The sequence below is a fragment of the Anoplophora glabripennis genome, unplaced genomic scaffold (genome assembly GCF_000390285.2).
Source record: "Anoplophora glabripennis isolate ALB-LARVAE unplaced genomic scaffold, Agla_2.0 scaffold333, whole genome shotgun sequence".
NCBI classification, from domain to species: domain Eukaryota; kingdom Metazoa; phylum Arthropoda; class Insecta; order Coleoptera; family Cerambycidae; genus Anoplophora; species Anoplophora glabripennis.
This window is the reverse complement of record NW_019416412.1, coordinates 320,963-339,388: the sequence shown is the minus strand read 5'-3', so window position 1 is coordinate 339,388 and position 18,426 is coordinate 320,963. Positions and strand designations below refer to the sequence as shown.

Genomic DNA, 18,426 nt, shown 5'->3' with positions numbered 1-18,426 from the left:
TTTTCTTTATGTCTTAGAAAATATTCTTCTACTTGAAACGAAATATCTTTTAGAATTCTTAAGAATTTTTTTAAAATAATTTGTCTTTCTCTAAAAGTCTTGAGTAGTAGTTTTCTACAATAATTTAAAAGTTATGAGATATATTAATTGTATTATTTATTTATTTATTTATTTTCCAAAGTGGCAATGAGATTTAATTTTTTTTTTATATCAAACTTAGTACATGAAAACGAACTGGTTTTGTGAAATTACGTCATTAAGGATGTGAATTATTTATTTACTTTAAATATTCTTTTTTCAGTAATAATATAACAAGAGAGAATAAATTGAAAATAATTTGACAGATTTTTTGAAAACTTGTTGCCAGGCAATAGTCACGAGAGCCCGCAGGGCTCGAGTGGCTATTTCCAAATGGCAACAAGTTTGAACAAAATCTGTCAAATTATTTTCTAATTTATGGAACTCGCGAGTTATTTTTGACTAGATTATTTTTTGATTTTCACAAATTTTCACAATAAAAAAGATCAATAAAACTATCATAAAACTATTGAAAAATTTAATTTAATTAATTATTACAATATACGAAAATATCGTTGACACATTGTGAATATATTAAAAGAATTAACAATTTAAATTAGTACAATGAAAAACGCAATTATTAAAAATATTTCGAGAGCCATTATTTATTGAGGATTTGGAATTGCTTGTTATATTAAGTGTTTCCTCCTGCGTATTTTCTCTAAGATTATTTATTATATTTGAATGATATTCTTGGTTCAATTGTAAGTATGGTTTAATCGAACTTGCAGAATTATGACCAGTGACCTTGATTAGTTCTTGTTCTCCTACACCAGCTTTTGAAAGGTTACTTACTGCACTTGATCTGGCAGAATGGTTAGTTATTTTTTTAGTAACTGTGTCTAGACCTACTTTTTCTGCGGATTCTTTCATCCATTTTGAAATGGAATTTATTCCCACAGGAACGTTTTTATACCAAGAACCATGAGTTTGCCAAGCCGGATTTGGAGTAAGAAACAAGCGTTCGGTTTTAATATTTTCTTCACGTTTACCCATTAGTTTTTCAAAAAGACGAACAGGGCAAATATCTGGGTTATTTATGTTTGGAGTCAACCATTTACTATTAGCGCCCCTTTGTCCATCCTGTGCAGTTTTTGTAAAGATGGGATTGTATTCAATGCGGCCAGTATTTAATCTTATTATGTCGGTTTCTTTTTTAAAATAATGAACTAGACACAAGGTGTATCTTCGTCCCAATAGTTAAAAATTTGCAACAATTCTGTATTAGAAAGTGCCACAGAACTTTGTTTGTGCTTTTCAGGATATTTTTGTAAAATTTTTCTTTTTGCATCTCTTGTATTTCAAGCATTTTTGAATTCTATATCATGGAAAGGATCAAAGGACCTGTTATACTTATTAAAGTAAAGTTCTTGAACTAATTTTGCCGTTTTATTCCACATTGTCTTTATTACTGCTTCTTTATAATCATTTCCGTCTTTTCTTTTCATGTTATAAGCCCAATTTTTCAAAATCAATGCCAGAGTAGCTGTTGTAGTAGATTGATCCAGAATATAATTTCTTTCTTTGGTCAAGGTCTTAAATTGTCTCCATATAGACTGATTACTTATTAGAGTATTTTTCGAAGTAGTTTCTACAATCTTTTTTGTTATTTCTGCATCAGAAAAGGTACTAAACCGATGATTTTCACCCATTTTATATATCGCGTTGACACAATTAGGTAATTATTTTGACAACTATCTGACACTTGCTACGCAAATAAAAGCCACAGTGATTATTGCCGAGAATAATCACAAGAGATTTATTCCCACTATAATAATGACATAATTGGTTGAAACTTACCCTTGTGACAAATAAAGAAGCATTTCATTGGTTTTAAGAAACGTCAAAAAATAATCAATATAATTACGATATAGTAATAAAACAAAAAGAAAAATGTACGCTAATTTTACCTAATAAAGAAGTGAAGAAATCTTGTTTACCACCTCCTCCGTCAACGCATAACGAGCTCGTTCAATAATTAAAAATTCATGCACATTTACAGATGCTAATTTTTATTATTTATAAGCTCTTATAATTATTTAAAAAAGGAATGATATTGTAAAGGACAGTCGGATTTTGCACGTGATTCTTTTATTAAATATAAGAACAGAATTTTAAAACTCAAAGATATACAAGTATTTAAAGAATATAGAAAGTTTTTTGTTACACACCTCCTTTCTAGACTAGGTAAGAAATGTACTCAGGTACTACTATGGCAAATATATTTATTATGTGTATTATGTATATATCGAAGTGTATTTTTGTGTTCATACCTTAATCTTCTATTTTCAATAGAAATAAATCTTCAAATTTAATTGATTGTCTTCATAAAAAATATCCTTAAATGTATCATCTATCATATTCACTGTAGTACTTCAATGATTGTACTAAATACAACACTATTAGTTAGTGATTAAAGTTTTTGTGTGGTGACTACAATTTTTTAAGCAGATTGCTGTTGTAAATAATTATGTATAATGGTTTCCAAATGGAAAGATTATTATACACCAACCATTTTGACATTACATCAAGAGCAGTCAACCCGGTGAAATGACAATGGATTTATTGTAATAAATGTAAATTACACAGTATAAATAAGTTGAAAAAAATTGTTTTGCATTTTGTTTGTTCAAAATGGCTTTGGTGTTGAAAAGGATGTATACAGGATATTTCTGGCTATTTGATGAAATAGCAGGTAAGTTTGTTACAATTAATAAATTATAAAGTCAGACGGTAAGTTAGAAAATTTGTAGCTTTAACTTAAACGTTCGAATATTTTTAGATACAAAATAAACTTCCTTTATAAACTTTTTATCTTTTAATTTGAGCTTAATTACTTATGTTTTTTTTTCTCTTTTTCACAAAATTACATTCCATGTTCGACACTGGTATAGGTAGAGTGGAACAGATTTAGTAATTTTTCTCCCATTTTTTTCTTGCAATACTTATATTTCACATTAAATTTGCTGATGTAATAAATCACAAAGTACTTTACAAAAACATATATTGTTGGTGCATGTCATTAGGGTTAATCATTTGCGTTATAAACGGCAAAATGGCATAACAATTATTGCTAAAAGTGTCATGATTTGTTATTTCTGACATTATTCGTCAATTGTTGTTTGTAGCTTCAAATAAATCGCATTTTTTTAGTAATTTTGACCAATCTGTACCTCGAAAACGAAACATAGGGTCTATACGGAGCATTTTAGAAAAATGTACCAGAATTGCTATATTCATTGGATGGTTGAACATTAAAAAATAAGTGGATTTTTCCCTATGGACCAATCGTCTCCTAGTTCTGAGATAGAAAGGCCAAAGATGATTCCTAAAATCAAATTGTGGCCATATCTTTCCAAGGATATGGCTAAAATTTGATTATAAAGAATTTTCTTTGACGTTTCATATCCCAAATATGAAATAAGATATATAAGCTCATAGGCTGTAGAAAAGACTTAATTTTGGATGTACTGACAGTACCTACATTTGTGGTATCCATTTCCAAAACACCCCAGATATTTACAGAAACAAGTTATTAAAGTTTGACCAAATATTTTAGTTGGTCGAATGCAATAACAATTATTCAAATTTTCTCAAACGGCATATTTTAGTAATATTACCGATATATATGTTCACCAAAAGGCGTGTGTAAATCAAATATTCCATTGTTTTGAAATTAAATTAATTTTCCATAACATGAATAATCATGCTGGGTAAAATAATACGATAATGAATATTCCGTAAAAATAGTTTACCACTCAAACAAAGCATACTACCTAATTTTTACGTATTTAAATCTGAGTTTAACTGTTGTACTTAAAAGGAAATATTTGGAAGACACCGGAAATGTATAGACAGGGTGATTTGCTAGCTCTGTTACAAATTTTGGTAATAGAAAATAAATGTAATTTCTACAATAAATAAAGATATGTACGTCACGATTACATTTTTATTCATTTTAGATACTCGAGTGCAGGATTATGGTCTCCTATCATCCCCATTGATACCTGTCGGTATTTTGACAATGTATGTTTATTTCGTACTTTCAATGGGTCCTAGGTTAATGAAGGACAAGGAACCTTTTCAACTGAAATCAATTCTGGCATTGTACAATTTTTCGCAAATTGTGTTTAATTTACTAATGCTGTTTATGGCAAGTGTGCTATTTAGTTTGAGAGAGAAATTCTATTAAAATGTCCCTTTTTCTCTGACTTTTTAGGGATGCCAAGCACTAAGTCACATGAACCTTAACTGCAATGTTATCGACTATACTCTGTCGTCAAAAGGAAAAGAGTTTATAAGGCTGACTTATTTCTATTATCTCTTAAAGTTATTCGACCTATTGGACACAGTAAGTTAGCTTATGTACTCTATCGAAAAAAAAATAGAGTAATTATATATTTTTCTAGAAGTTTTTCAGGAAATATTTATTCTGTTTAGGTGCCTGTGGCATTTCTGAAACATTTTTTTAGTGCAGATTTTATCATACCGAAAATTCAAATATTAAAAAAGTAAATAGACAAAGTAAGAGGTTGTTTTTAACAAACTACTTTGAAATATAAGAAATAAAAATGCATCACTATAAAAAAAGTAGTCTAGTAAACTTTGAGAACTTATAATATTTATTAAAATAAGACAAATATAGTTTTAATATCAATTGCAATCACTAGTACAAACTTTTTTTAGATACTCATCGTTCTGAGAAAAAATACGAGACAGGTTACTTTTCTTCATGTCTACCATCATTGTGCGGTTGCACTAGGTTCCTTTATTGCAGCAAAATTCATGCCAGGTGGTGAACTTTTTTGGACAGGATTTTTAAACGTCATAGTTCATTCGGTCATGTACTTTTATTATCTAATGTCAACTCTAGACAGCAAATGGAAGACGTACCTAACAGTGAAAAAAGTACTCACACAACTGCAGCTGGTAAGTCACCATGACTATGAAAATATTAACAAAAAATGTTTAAAACACGATAAGGATTGGTTAGTCTTCAAAACTTAACTTACATAATTTAGCTACTATTTATATACATTTTTCTTTTAGGTGCAATTTGCTGCAAATATTTTGATTTACGGAAGATTATTATTTAAGACGGACTGCCACTTTCCAAGTTTAGTACCTATATTTTATGTCCCCCAAAATATGTTTATGATTGCTCTATTTGGAGACTTTTACGTAAAAACATATATACTTAATAACCCTGAAAGAATTAAAGGCAAATAATGCTCTACTTACGATTAGTGTCTACAATTATTTATTTAGTATTAGATGTTACTTATTTAATATACCGAGTACAACTTACATGTATGTATTAGTTTAGTATTAGAATTTCAAATCATAACTGGAACTTCCGAGAAACAATATTTTATTTCATCAAGTTGCTGGGTTGCTGGTACGATTTGAAACTGGAACAAATATGCTAAATTAACTAATTTTAGCTTCTCCGGAAAGTAATGAAGATAAGTTTCTAGTAAATGCAATTTCAAGTTCATCAGACAATTGTTTGGAAATTTTCTACAATTCCTCAACTAAATCCTGGTAATCCTCACTCTTCTGATTCCCCAAGTAATTCTGAGTGACTTTCTTGAAACTTAGCCATGCTGCTCTTTCAGTATCATTCATTTTTGTGATAAACGGTAGACGTCTTCTGACGTAATTTGATTTATTTTATCTATTCCGGCGCGACGTCCGGGGACTCACTCCTGTTCATATTAATAAGTAAACATATGAGAAGTCACTGCTTTTTCTTAGGTAAGTAGGTACATCTTCCTCCAGTTGTAGGGTTATTTCTGTGCGGGGTTGCCCGTTTCCTGCGGTAAGTTTTCGAAAACTTCCAGTTTCACTAAGACGTTGATGAAGATTGGTGAATATAGTATGATGAGGAATTATACGATTAGGGTATTTCTGCTCATAGAAGTGCCTGGCGGCTAATGCATTACCATTGGCAAGGCCATAAAGAAAATGCTTATCGCACGTTTTGCTATTTGTGTAATTCATTTTGACAAGCAGGAATTGACAACTACACAGTTCAAGTATTTATTAAAATCACACACTTAAGCTATTAATTTTTTGCTCGAAAACGAAGCAAGAAATCGAAAAAAGTAAAGAGACAAAAAAGTTGTATTTTTAATCGCATAATTAGAAAAAAATATGACACCTAAGAAAAAACAGTGACGTCTCATATGTTTACTTATTAATATCAACAGGAGTGAGTCCCCGGACACCGCTGGAATAGATAAAATAAATCAAATTACGTCAGAAGACGTCTACCGTTTTTATAAACAAACGTACCAAATTTCAAAAAAATCGGAATTAGGGTTCTCCAGATATTAGTAAAAACCTTGTATTTTCTCTAAATTTCAACACCCTGTATCTCCAAAGCGAAGCATTTTCGGACATAGGTTTATAGGAACGTTCTTTCTTATTTTTGGTGAAGGAAACTCCCTCTGATTTGTTTCGCAATATTAATGGGACACCCTGTAGAGGAAAATTTCAACTAATTATCTGAAGAATTGCTGGGTGTATTAGAAAGAAATCAAATTTCATTTGTAAATATTCAATACTTCGAAAAATACAATGGAAATAGAGAAATGTAAAAAATATTTACTTTCTGTAAATTCTCATAGTAATGGACTTGCCTAGAATTTGTACCTTTTTTCAATTAGCTTGTTTGAAAAACATATTTTTTATGTTTATACTTTAGACTGCAAATTTTAATACTCAGTAAAACAACAACTTTTTCATAATTTCATTTATTTACAAATAAATAAGTGAAGTTAAAAGAGCAATTCGTCAGTCCTCTCTACCACGCTTTAACGATGGGTGCGCTGGCGGCGTAGGCAACAGCAGGAGCGTTGTAAGCAAGACCGTGAGCTGCGTAGGAGACAGCAGGAGCAGCGTAAGACACAGCGGGGGCAGCGTAAGACACGGCGGGAGCAGCGTAAGACACAGCAGGAGCAGCGTACGACAGAGCTGGTGCAGCGTAAGCGGACACGACGGGTTGGCTGACGATGTCAGTTCTGTAAGAACTGCTGACGGCAGCTGGGACAGCTACGGGAGCGGCTACTACAGATTTCTGTACTACAGGGGCGGCAGATACGACGGTCTTCTGCACTACGGGAGCGGCTACTACTGGGGCAGCTGCGGAGTAGGTGGTGATTGACGGGTTGATGATGTCAGTTCTGTAGGAAGAGCTTACGGCAGCTGGTACGGCAGCAACCACGGATTTTTGGACGACGGGGGCGGCGACGACAGCAGGGGCTGAGTATGTGGCGACTACTGGGCTGCTGACGACGTCGGTTCTGTAGGAAGAACTGACCGCTGTTGGCACTACTGAAGCGGCGACCACCGCGGGGGCGGAGTATGCTACGCCACTGGGCTTAGCCACGGCGACGGCTACGAGAGCGGACAACACCACCAACTTGTACATCTTGGAAGAGGTCTGTGTTGCGAGTCTGAGACTGACTGACGAAAACTGATAATAATTACTTTTCGGTTGTGCTTTTTATACAAATTTAAGGCTAGGTGTGGGCCGACGAATCTGTATCAGGTTCACCTTTTTGCTTTTCGACGACGACTTTAGCATGCGAATGAGATCCATTAACGAAATTGTCACGGATCCTTGACCTTGGGCTGGATATTTTGTGTGTGTTGCTCCATTTGTTTAACGATTCTCTTCGAAACGAGTTGCTGATATTTTGAATTTCCTGGTCCACGCCCGAGTCAATTACCATAAGAAAGAATGCAATCTGGTTCGATAAGTGTAAGTTATTACAAAATTCTACGGTGTAACGTTCAGTAGTCGTACTGGAAACACAACGATTCATTAAAATTATGATTACACACTCACAAGAGTGTTGTAATGAATAATTTAGTGAACATTATATTCTCATCTCTGATATATTATGCCGTTTACTATAATAAATTTATATTTAACGAGTTATAAATTGCACTTGTTAACAGTTGATTTGCTTAAATGAATTATTTAATAAGAGTTTATAATTCATATGGTACGCATTCTGCAAAGATGACTTAATAACGGCTTGAGTCACAATTTCAATAGAGCGGCATCGTAGTTAGTCATTAAATGAAGAACAGGTCCAAAAAAATTATTCGACCTCGCTATATAACAACTTTTTTTCTGATATAATGTCATAAATTTGAAAAAAATATATAATATGCACAATTTTGAAATAGAAATTACTGAAATATATAAGCCTTATCAAATTATATTCAGTTTTATTAAAAAGTAAAAAAATCCATGCTGTATATTCCAATAACAGTCATTTTCATTCGTTGCCAATTTGTCGGCAAATTACCAAAAAAATCAATGCAGCTGAACTGTCGAAACGTGGATTTTAGGGTGTAACATGTGAACATCTCTAGGTTCTTCGAAGCCAAAGCTAGAGCCGGTAAGTATAACTTTTTTTATTTCAGGATTTCTTCCTATTCAATTAAACAATAAAACAAAGCTTGTGATTTAACTATAGGTTACCCTCTTGTACGACTTAGGACGTAACAATAGCTTTCCAATAGCGCATTGGAATCATCTTTCTTTGCACAATTTTTTAGCATGAACTGCGCTAGCAGACCGTCAATGTTTCTAAGCTAAGTGTTATATAAGAGTATGTTTATTCAATGAAAATAATTCAATTCTAGTTGTTTTAGTACAATTTTCTTCTTTAATAGGGTATAGACCATCAAAAAATTGTTTTAACTTCATTCTTTTTATACATTGGTACAATTTGGTATAGAAAAGCTTTTATTTCTTCCAAAATAACAATGCGGAAGTAATCCAGAAAAATAAATGAGAATTTTTGAAACCACTCTAGTTTATCAAATAGTGATTAATTAAAATTAAATATATTTAATTAATAAAGAGTGCTAAAGTACTTCCTGGAATTTGATTATTCTTGATTATTCATTTAAATCAACTGGTCACATAAAATGGAAATTCTTATGTCTTATGTTTGAGTACAAGATAATAGTATACCACATTTTTCATAAATTAATTATTGTTGACTATATATAAGGTTATTTTATCGTTATTACCTTTTCTATTGCTACCATCTATCTTTTACCCTCAGCAGGTTCCACAGCTCACAGTGACTCCTACAAATAGCTTCCATTCCATCTACGATGGTTCTCTGTTATTATTTAGTAAAACCCTATTTACTACTATATCTGTTTTATTAAAAAGTATGTCAAATAAAAATAACAAAAAAAAGGTGATCATACATTCTGAAAAAGAAGCAAAAAGAATTGGTATATCATACAATAAATTGAATTTGTTCATTGAATCTCATTAATTCTTTTAAAAAAACGCGACTGAGTTGGAAATATTGGTATAAAATAATTTATAAATGTAATAAATAATTTAAGATGTATGATATGACAAAGATAAATTTCAAAGTAAGCTGAAGAAGCCCAGAAAAAAATAAGTATTTACTAGCGGCGTAATGTGGAAAAGAAAAAAATATATATTTCAAAAATTCAATTCAATTCTAATTCTAATTATTAACAAGCTTGTCTACGAAATTATTTACATATTTAGCATAAACTTTTAGAATTAATTTGAAGAAACTTAACATCTTTATATTAACGTAAAATTTGATTTTTACTAAATAGAATCAAAGATAATAAATTGAAAAATTCATACTTATTGTATGTATGTTTTGCACAGTCAATTATAGCTATACATATTTTCGGAATAATTTTTTAACTATATTAAGTTTGTCAAGTAAAGTTTACAGTAATTGCATCTTGAGAAGAATTAATTTGTAAAAACAGCTTCAGATGGTCAGCATACAGAAGGCAGTCACTGTCAATGAAATTAACTATGTGGTTTATAAAAATGAGACACAGTAAGGGCCCAAGACAGGAACCCTGTGGGACACCAAATGTAGTAACGTATTCCGACATAATTAGATTTTGAAATCATCTTTGATAAATTAACATTGCTTCGGTGGCATACGAAATCGAATAATGACAAATAATTCAGAAATATTCAACAAACTTTAGACTTTTCCCAACAAATACTAGCTCACTTGTACAAGACTTTGTGTTTTGAAAATATAGAAATCCTAAATGTATTATCTGGATTAACAATTAACAACATTCTTTCTTGAATTTTTAAGATATCTGAATTTGCTTGTCTTAACCTTATCCTGCATTAAGTGAAAATATGTGGCATTATGGTGGTTCCACATGTGAAATATGATCATGTAATTATTTCACTTTTTAATAAAATATCGACTTACTTTGGCATATTGGCGATATGGCCATTGATTTTAATATTTTTTAATATTCACGAAAAGTATTCCTTACTTCAATATCTTTAGGAACTTAAATTGGAATTATATTTATACACTGTACGGTTCAGGGGCCCTAAGTATAAAGAAAATAATTAAACACGTATCGCAAACATTTTTTTTTAATAATAAATAGCACGCATTTCTTTATATACAGATTTGGATTCAGTTCTATCAGTCCTCTCTTCACCAGGCCTTGATAGCTGGAGCATAGGCACCGTAGCTGATAGCGCTGACCACAGGTTTGCTCTCGATGACGTCGCTCCTGTAGGAACTGCTGACAGCGGCGGGAATGGCAACAGGGGCGGCTACAACGGCTTTTTGCACCACTGGAGCCAACACTGGAGCGGCAGCGTAAGCGGTGATTGATGGAGTGATGATATCCTTCCTGTAGGTAGAGCTGACGGCAGCTGGTACAGCTACGGGAGCGGCGACGATGGTTTTTTGGACGACGGGAGCAGCGACTACAGCAGGGGCGGCATAAGTGGCAACCAAGGGGCTGCTGTGGATGTCGGTCCTGTAGGAGGAGCTGACGGCAGATGGCACTACCGCAGCTGAAAGCACAGCAGGAGCAGAGTAAGCCAGGCCGGAGTACGCTACTCCACTGGGTTTGGCCACGACGACGGCTACGAGAGCGGACAACACCACCAACTTGTACATTTTTAAGGAGGTCTGTGTTGCGAGTTGTTAAACTGACTGACAGAAACTGATACTAGGTCGGAATTTTGACTGTCTTTTTATATAATAGCGGATACATTCAAGACATTGAAAATAGAATCATACACGTGTATGACGTAGTAATTACACGAACCGATACAATTTCTTACCGAACATTTTAGTCGATGACCTTGTCTTCGCACTACTCAAGAGCAACAGTATTCTTTTAAGTTAATTGGAATGTATCGTTGTGTGTAATACTATCGATGGTTGAATGATATTAATGGAAATTTAAATTTTGAAATTGTTGCTAAGAAAATGAAAACTAATGATACTATTTTGTAGCTTATGGAAGTAGATTAACTGAATCGTAATATATTACGATATCATTTGCAGATAATTTTATATTCTGTTTATTAAAAGTACTGCATAATAATATATATTTTGTTAAAAATAACATTATAACTATTATTTCATAAACGCTTCGCTCTTATGTTTGTTATTTCTATTTTAATTAGTTTATTTTTGAGGTTAAATATGATGACAACCCGAAAATAACGGCAGAATTTCAATTTTTTTTATTCAAAAACTTTTACAAAGACCAAAGTGAACGTTTTCAAAATAATAGAAATAAATATGAAATTATTTTTCTCTTACAGTAACAATTTGTAGGCTTAATTTGGTAATATAATATTGAGCATTATAAGTATTTTTTAAAAAAATTATTGCGTTTCTAGTTTCAAAAGTATTTCATCTTAATAAACGTACTGTAGACAATAACTTTGAATTTCAGACGAATACATTTCTGGGGAATGGATTCACTTGATGCAATACTTTTTAAATATCCAGTACAACAACAGAATGTTTAGTTAACGTTAATTTATTATTATCTTACATGAAAATCTCTAATTATTTGACGCCTTATAATTTACTACAAATATCTTAATGGTAATATTGTGTGTTATGAACAGGAATATCTGCTTGTTTTTTGCGATAAATATACAGGACGTTCTGAGCACCCTTGTCACTACATTGTTTCCTTCAGATTTTTTTAGGGATCGATATTTTTGGAAAATGATTAGTTATTTTAAAACAGCATTCGATTTGTTTTAAAACGTATTCTTGTTGCATATTGCAACAGATATTCGTGTTTATTAACCTACTTTTCCAAAATTTAAGTAAAATTACCCAAATTATAAATAAATTGGTACTAAGGTAAGTTGATTTAAATCACCTTATTTTCATCCAAGGAAGCTAACCTTAAAGCATGGCTCATTCTTTAGTAAACGCCCTGTATGTAGACTTCTAAATTATATAGTAATTGCTAAAAAGAATTAGTAAATAGTAAAAAAAAAATTTAACTAGTTAACATATATTTATTCTATGTGATACAAGATAATTACGAGGTATTCTAGCAAGGACAATGACTAAAATATATTAAGAAACTGTATCACCTCTTTAATTTACGTCATAAGAGTAAAATTTCAATGTCTCCAGTACTTTCATCATTGTATAAAAACGCATTAAAGACTGTAACAAATTATCAGTTTTTGTCAGTCAGTTTTACAACTCGCAACACAGACCTCCTTTAAAAATGTACAAGTTGGTGGTGTTGTCCGCTCTCGTAGCCGTCGCCGTGGCTAAACCCAGTGGAGTGGCATACTCCAGCCTGGCTTACTCTGCTCCTGCTGTTTTTTCAGCTGCAGTAGTGCCTTCTGCCGTCAGCTCATCCTACAGAACCGACATCCACAGCAGCCCCTTGGTTGCCACTTATGCCGCCCCTGCTGTAGTCGCTGCTCCCGTCGTCCAAAAAACCATCGTCGCCGCTCCCGTAGCTGTACCAGCTGCCGTCAGCTCTACGTACAGGAAGGACATCATAACTCCATCAATCACCGCTTACGCTGCCACACCAGTGTTGACCGCTCCAGTGGTGCAAAAAGCCGTTGTAGCCGCCCCTGTTGCCATTCCCGCCGCTGTCAGCAGTTCCTACAGGAGCGACGTCATCGAGAGCAAACCTGTGGTCAGCGCTATCAGCTACGGTGTCTATGCTCCAGCTATCAAGGCCTGGTGAAGAGAGGACTGATAGAACTGAATCCAAATCTGTATATAAAGAAATGCGTGCTATTTATTATTAAAAAGTATAAAAAATCACCTATAATTGTTTCAGTTATTTGGTATTTCCTGTAAGTTTCTGGTTTGTGCTTTCTTTATTGTGTATTTTTTCACTCAAAAACTAATGAAATTGTGCCAAAAAGGTCATCCAATATCCTGTAAATTTGGTTTTCTGTTGATTTGGTTAAATGTTTATTTAATTTTGTTAATTTCCTTCACTAATTAAATTAGTTATTTTTATACAGGGTGTCCGCAAATTTCACCGACAATGTTTGACTGTATATTCAGGACGATATATAAAACGATCTACGAAAAAAAAAGTTAAATAAAAAATATTTGGTTTTTGAGTTACATGCCTTCAAAGTTGTCAAAAATAAAACTAATTTAATTAATAACTTCAGAACCCTTTTGCCGATCGCGTTAAAATTTGACACATTTATTTGGACTATTATGGCGCAATATTGAAAAGGTCGTTTTATTAAAAAAAAAAATTGTCTCCTGAGAAAATCGCCTACAGAAAGCCATTCTTGAGAAAAATGGCATTATTTGCAGGTCTGTATGTTTCGGTTTGCGTAGCGGTGTCACAGATTTAAAACTTTGAGTTCAGTAGGTGATGAAAACAAAATATTGATTGCTGTGGCTGTCAGGTAATGTCATTATTGTAGTGTCTTTAGGAATTTTTATTTAACTTTCTTTTCGTAGATCGTATTTATTTATCGTCGTGAATATGCAGTCAAACGTTGTCGGTGAAATTTGCGAACATCCTGTATATCATAGATTGTTTAGTTATGAACAACTGCAGCATTATCTTTATCAGATTGTTCATAAAATTTTGTGATACTAAAATTTGAGAATGGAATAAAATCGAAAGTTGATTCAACTTGACCTTAATTTTTAGATGACCTTACCCTAAATTGTATTCAGCCCCCTCGCTTTTGATTGATTACTTAAAATATAGTCAACAAGTTGAAATATTGTTTTTACAGTCATATTTATCAACTTTTCAGATAACGATATTTACAAAACACAAATATGAATGACGTTTATTTGAAAGCGGTTTAATAAAACCTTTAGTTGTCGTTTTCATTACATGATGTACTTTGTAAGCAAACATAAAATCTGTCCGACGCATTCTATAACCACTTGCTAATTTTGATTCATGTCAGTTTTAAAGGTAACTGGAAAAAGGAAAGAAGAGAAAAGTTCATCTTTAAGGACCTATAGCCCTTTTAGGAGACATTTCATGGACTAAGTTTATATAAATTTTCTCTTACCTGATGTGTAGAATAGTCAAGTAAAATATTGCAGGCTAATTTCCCAATACTGTTTATAAAAAGACGCAGCCTATCTGAGATCTGATACATAAGATTGTCAAGATATTTGAAAAAACAAAACGATACATTTTGTAATTTTGACAATTGCCAACAGTTCTTTCTGAATTTTGCCATTAAATAAATTAGTTTCAGATCTATTGACTGAGATATATAAAAACCAAATTGCAACTATTTATGGATAATTATTAATAACCATAAAAACGGATTCATCTGTAATAGGTTAAACCTATTTCTATTATGTTTTGCTGATTACTTTGTGAAGTAATGGAAATTGACTCTATTATGGATTGAATATTGAATTATATAATTCTGATTGATCTAAATTAACGTTTCATTAAAATGTATATATAAATAAGAGAGTTTATTTTATTATAGATTCACTAATCACTGCATTAGATCTCTAATCTTTAAAACAAACAATTTCATGAAATAAAAAGCAGTCTTAATATTTTTAATAATGCTAGTAGATAATTGATTAACAGTTTAAATCTACAGGGTTTACAGAAGTGAATGATAATAGACCAATTTTGGTCAAGTTATCTAAAAAAAATTTGCATTCTTAAAATAACAAATATCTTTTATTTCCATTCTTTTAAGATAATAACCTCAATATTTTTTAAGGCATTTCAACGAAATTTAATACACGGGAATTTTTAGAGACTTATTTCCTTCTAGACTTCGGTATTAAATTAATTCCTAGTACTAAAGAATCTATTAGTAGAATAGGTATCTACTTACCGTAATTTTATTAATGCTTATACCATATACTTAACTAAATAAACGTGGGTTGTGATAAATAAATTGTGATTCAGGAGACAAGGTTAATTATTATTATTATTGGTTAAGAAAGTCTATTATTTTGAATTATTTGTAGCCGATAAACATTTTTAGCGTTTGGTATCTGTTTCCGTCAGTCCATTTAACTATTTATATCACGGATTTTATGATTAAAAACTTCGTAACGTGTTGCTTGCTACCGCAACCTTCGAAGAGAATGTGTTTCACTTATTCCAGAGACGTCCTTGTTTTGGTTCAGTCCTTATCTCCAAAATAAGTAAGATATACTTGTTTTACTTCAATAGATATAAAGAAAATAAATTTAGTTCTTTTGTGCCTTCATTTCTGATCAATAAAATTGTACACAAAATATAATTCAATGAAAATAAAAATAACTATTTGCAAAAACCAATGCTACAGACCCATGGATCCACAGAGTAAAATATATTTTAACATTTTTTTGAGAAAAGCTATTCTTGTGTACATAATCTCAAAAATATATCATATTTTAAATGCCATTGCGACACAATGCTTACTGAAACAAAGCTTTACTTTGTACCTCCTGGCAAAGAGCGACCTACCAATCTGTAGGTTCTATACAAGGATAACTATTGTCACACTAAGCAAAATAAGCTTTTTAACTAATAATATTGTGAGTAACAGCTACTCTGCGAGCTACATGTCCCATTCAGCATTGAATTACACCCCTAATATCTAGTAAACAACTACAAAGTTCATTCTTCAGCATTACTAGATATAGTTCGGTTTCGAACTTATTAAGTAGATCACTCTTTGTCAGTAGGTACAAGGTAATGCTTTGTGTCAGTAATGACATATAAGATACGCCATTTACTGTCTAGGTTATATCCCATCCACACTTAAAGCATGTCGATAGATAGACATCCCAATAGCCAAACAGCTGCAGTTCTCCCATTTTTCAAAATGACCATACCAAATATATCGTTGGAAAGCATAAGCTTCTAGCTCATATGGTTTACATTTAAAAAACTTGAGGTTTATGTTATAACTTGAAAACGAAAGTGCACACGAACAATTTGATCACACTGTCTTAATAACACTGCAAAATTTTTTTTGTAAAATAAATATTATTATTATTATTATTATTATTATTTTAAAAAATAGAAGTAACATTTAATAAGGTTCATAAAACTGCACATCTTTCCTCATTTACTCTTTTTTGTATCTCTGCTACTTTCCCAGATTCCTACACTAAACACCGAAAAAAACTCACACTGTACATATAGATCCCTCTATACAATGATTTTCAGTGTAAAAATAATGAATAAATCTTGTAAGACTGATATTTTCAACAAATACGAACATGAATAAATTTTCTATAAAATGCTGTTAAGCTCTATATCATCGTGTGACTTACTGTTCTCTCTTCTAAAACAAATTAAATAAAGAAAACAAATATATAAATAAATATTTTTTTGTGTTTTAATAATAAATAGCACAATTTTATATACAGATATGGTCACAGTTCAATCAGCCCTCTCTTCACCAGGCCTTGACAGCTGGAGCATAGGCACCGTAACTGATAGCGCTGACTACAGGTTTGCTCTCGATGACGTCGCTCCTGTAGGAACTGCTGACAGCGGCGGGAATGGCAACAGGGGCGGCTACAACGGTTTTGTGGACCACTGGAGCAGCCAACACTGGAGCGGCAGCGTAAGCGGTGATTGATGGAGTTATTATATCCTTCCTGTAGGTAGAGCTGACGGCAGCTGGTACAGCTACGGGAGCGGCGAGGATAGTTTTTTGGACGACGGGAGCAGCGACTATGGCAGGGGCGGCATAAGTGGCAACCAAGGGGCTGCTGTGGATGTCGGTTCTGTAGGAAGAGCTGACGGCAGATGGCACTACCGCAGCTGAAAGAACAGCAGGAGCAGAGTAAGCCAGGCCGGAGTATGCGACTCCACTGGGTTTGGCCATGATGACGGCTACGAGAGCGGACAACACCACCAACTTGTACATCTTTAAGTAGGTCTGTGTTGCGAGTTGTAAAACTGACTGAAAGAAACTGATATTTTATTACAAATTCGACTGTCTTTATATACTTAGTTGAATAAACATTCGAGACATTGAAAATTTGAGATGTGACGTAATGATTGCACGCTGTGGTACAATTCCTTAAGACGAATTTTGTCTATCGACCTTGCTAGGTCACGATCTGTCGTTCCTGAATTAGTTTTCCTTGTTATATTACGTTTGAATTAGACAGCAGACCAAGCATATTTGTAAAAGTATGTTCTATTATTTCTTTTATTAAAAACAACTGCAAATAAATTCTACACAGACGGAATTTAACAGCTACAAAGTGTATTAAGAATGAAGATTATTGCCTTCCAATGTTTCGTTTCCATTGACATGTTCCATATATACATTTTTGATACATATTGTTCACAAATTTAAAGATTATATTGGAACAGTTAATTTCCTCATCATGGGAAACAACCGAAATGCACATTTAGTAGGTATACACAAAATTTAATTGTACCTATTGTTAAATCAGTGACAATAAATTAGGCATAAATGATTACTTTAGTTTAAAATAAAATTTTATAATTAATATACTTACCACACATATAGATGTAAACTTGCTACAGTCACAGAAAATTAAAAATGCATTATATTAATTTACTTGTAAATGAAATTATAGATAAAAATAAATATAGGTACTACTTTTTTAGCAAGAAGTTACATTTTTTATTTACTTAATGTTGGCACAATATACTACTAGAACGAAATTATCGGGGATATCCAATACAGTGGAAATTCCACTAGATTATTCATTAATGTGTAACACAAAACACAGGATGTTTGACCAAATTACCAAAAATAGTTGTAAATCTGCTATGTCATACTGTAAAGAAATGTGTACTCGTACATTATGTAACTTCCATTGATTTATTTTCGGAAAATCTATAAAGTTGAAGGAGGTATAATGAAAAATTTTTAATCAAAGACGAATTAGCGTTTTAATTATTTTAAACAAGGTTTTTCGTATAAACATTTTTCAAAAACTGCGCCTTTTCCCAAAGTTAAAGAAAAATCCGCTAATTTTGTACATTTTTCCAACTACAACATAAATAAATGCAAACAAATTCGGTATGTTCCACAAACCTTGC

At 32.3% G+C, this 18,426-nt stretch overlaps 3 protein-coding genes across 3 annotated transcripts; 1 reads left to right on the top strand and 2 right to left on the bottom strand.

Annotated features, from left to right (window-relative positions):
* Positions 1-2,667: 2,667 nt before the first annotated feature.
* On the top strand, positions 2,668-5,385 carry LOC108913265 (elongation of very long chain fatty acids protein AAEL008004-like). The gene is made up of 5 exons (XM_018718792.1): positions 2,668-2,773; positions 4,041-4,231; positions 4,298-4,429; positions 4,765-5,007; positions 5,128-5,385. The coding sequence occupies exons 1-5, from the start codon at positions 2,713-2,715 to the stop codon at positions 5,305-5,307; spliced, it is 807 nt and encodes a 268-aa protein (XP_018574308.1). The 5' UTR covers positions 2,668-2,712; the 3' UTR covers positions 5,308-5,385.
* A 1,435-nt stretch (positions 5,386-6,820) lies between these two features.
* Positions 6,821-17,272, bottom strand: LOC108913238 (flocculation protein FLO11-like). The gene is made up of 5 exons (XM_018718757.2): positions 16,800-17,272; positions 12,952-13,105; positions 10,585-11,066; positions 7,640-7,890; positions 6,821-7,548 (listed from the first exon to the last, which is right to left on the bottom strand). Exons 1-5 carry the CDS (start codon positions 17,270-17,272, stop codon positions 6,887-6,889), a joined length of 2,022 nt encoding a protein of 673 aa, XP_018574273.2. The 3' UTR covers positions 6,821-6,886.
* Positions 10,501-11,085, bottom strand: LOC108913259 (cuticle protein 16.5-like). Its single transcript, XM_018718786.1, has one exon. It carries the CDS (start codon positions 11,052-11,054, stop codon positions 10,581-10,583), a length of 474 nt encoding a protein of 157 aa, XP_018574302.1. The 5' UTR covers positions 11,055-11,085; the 3' UTR covers positions 10,501-10,580.
* Positions 17,273-18,426: the final 1,154 nt, after the last annotated feature.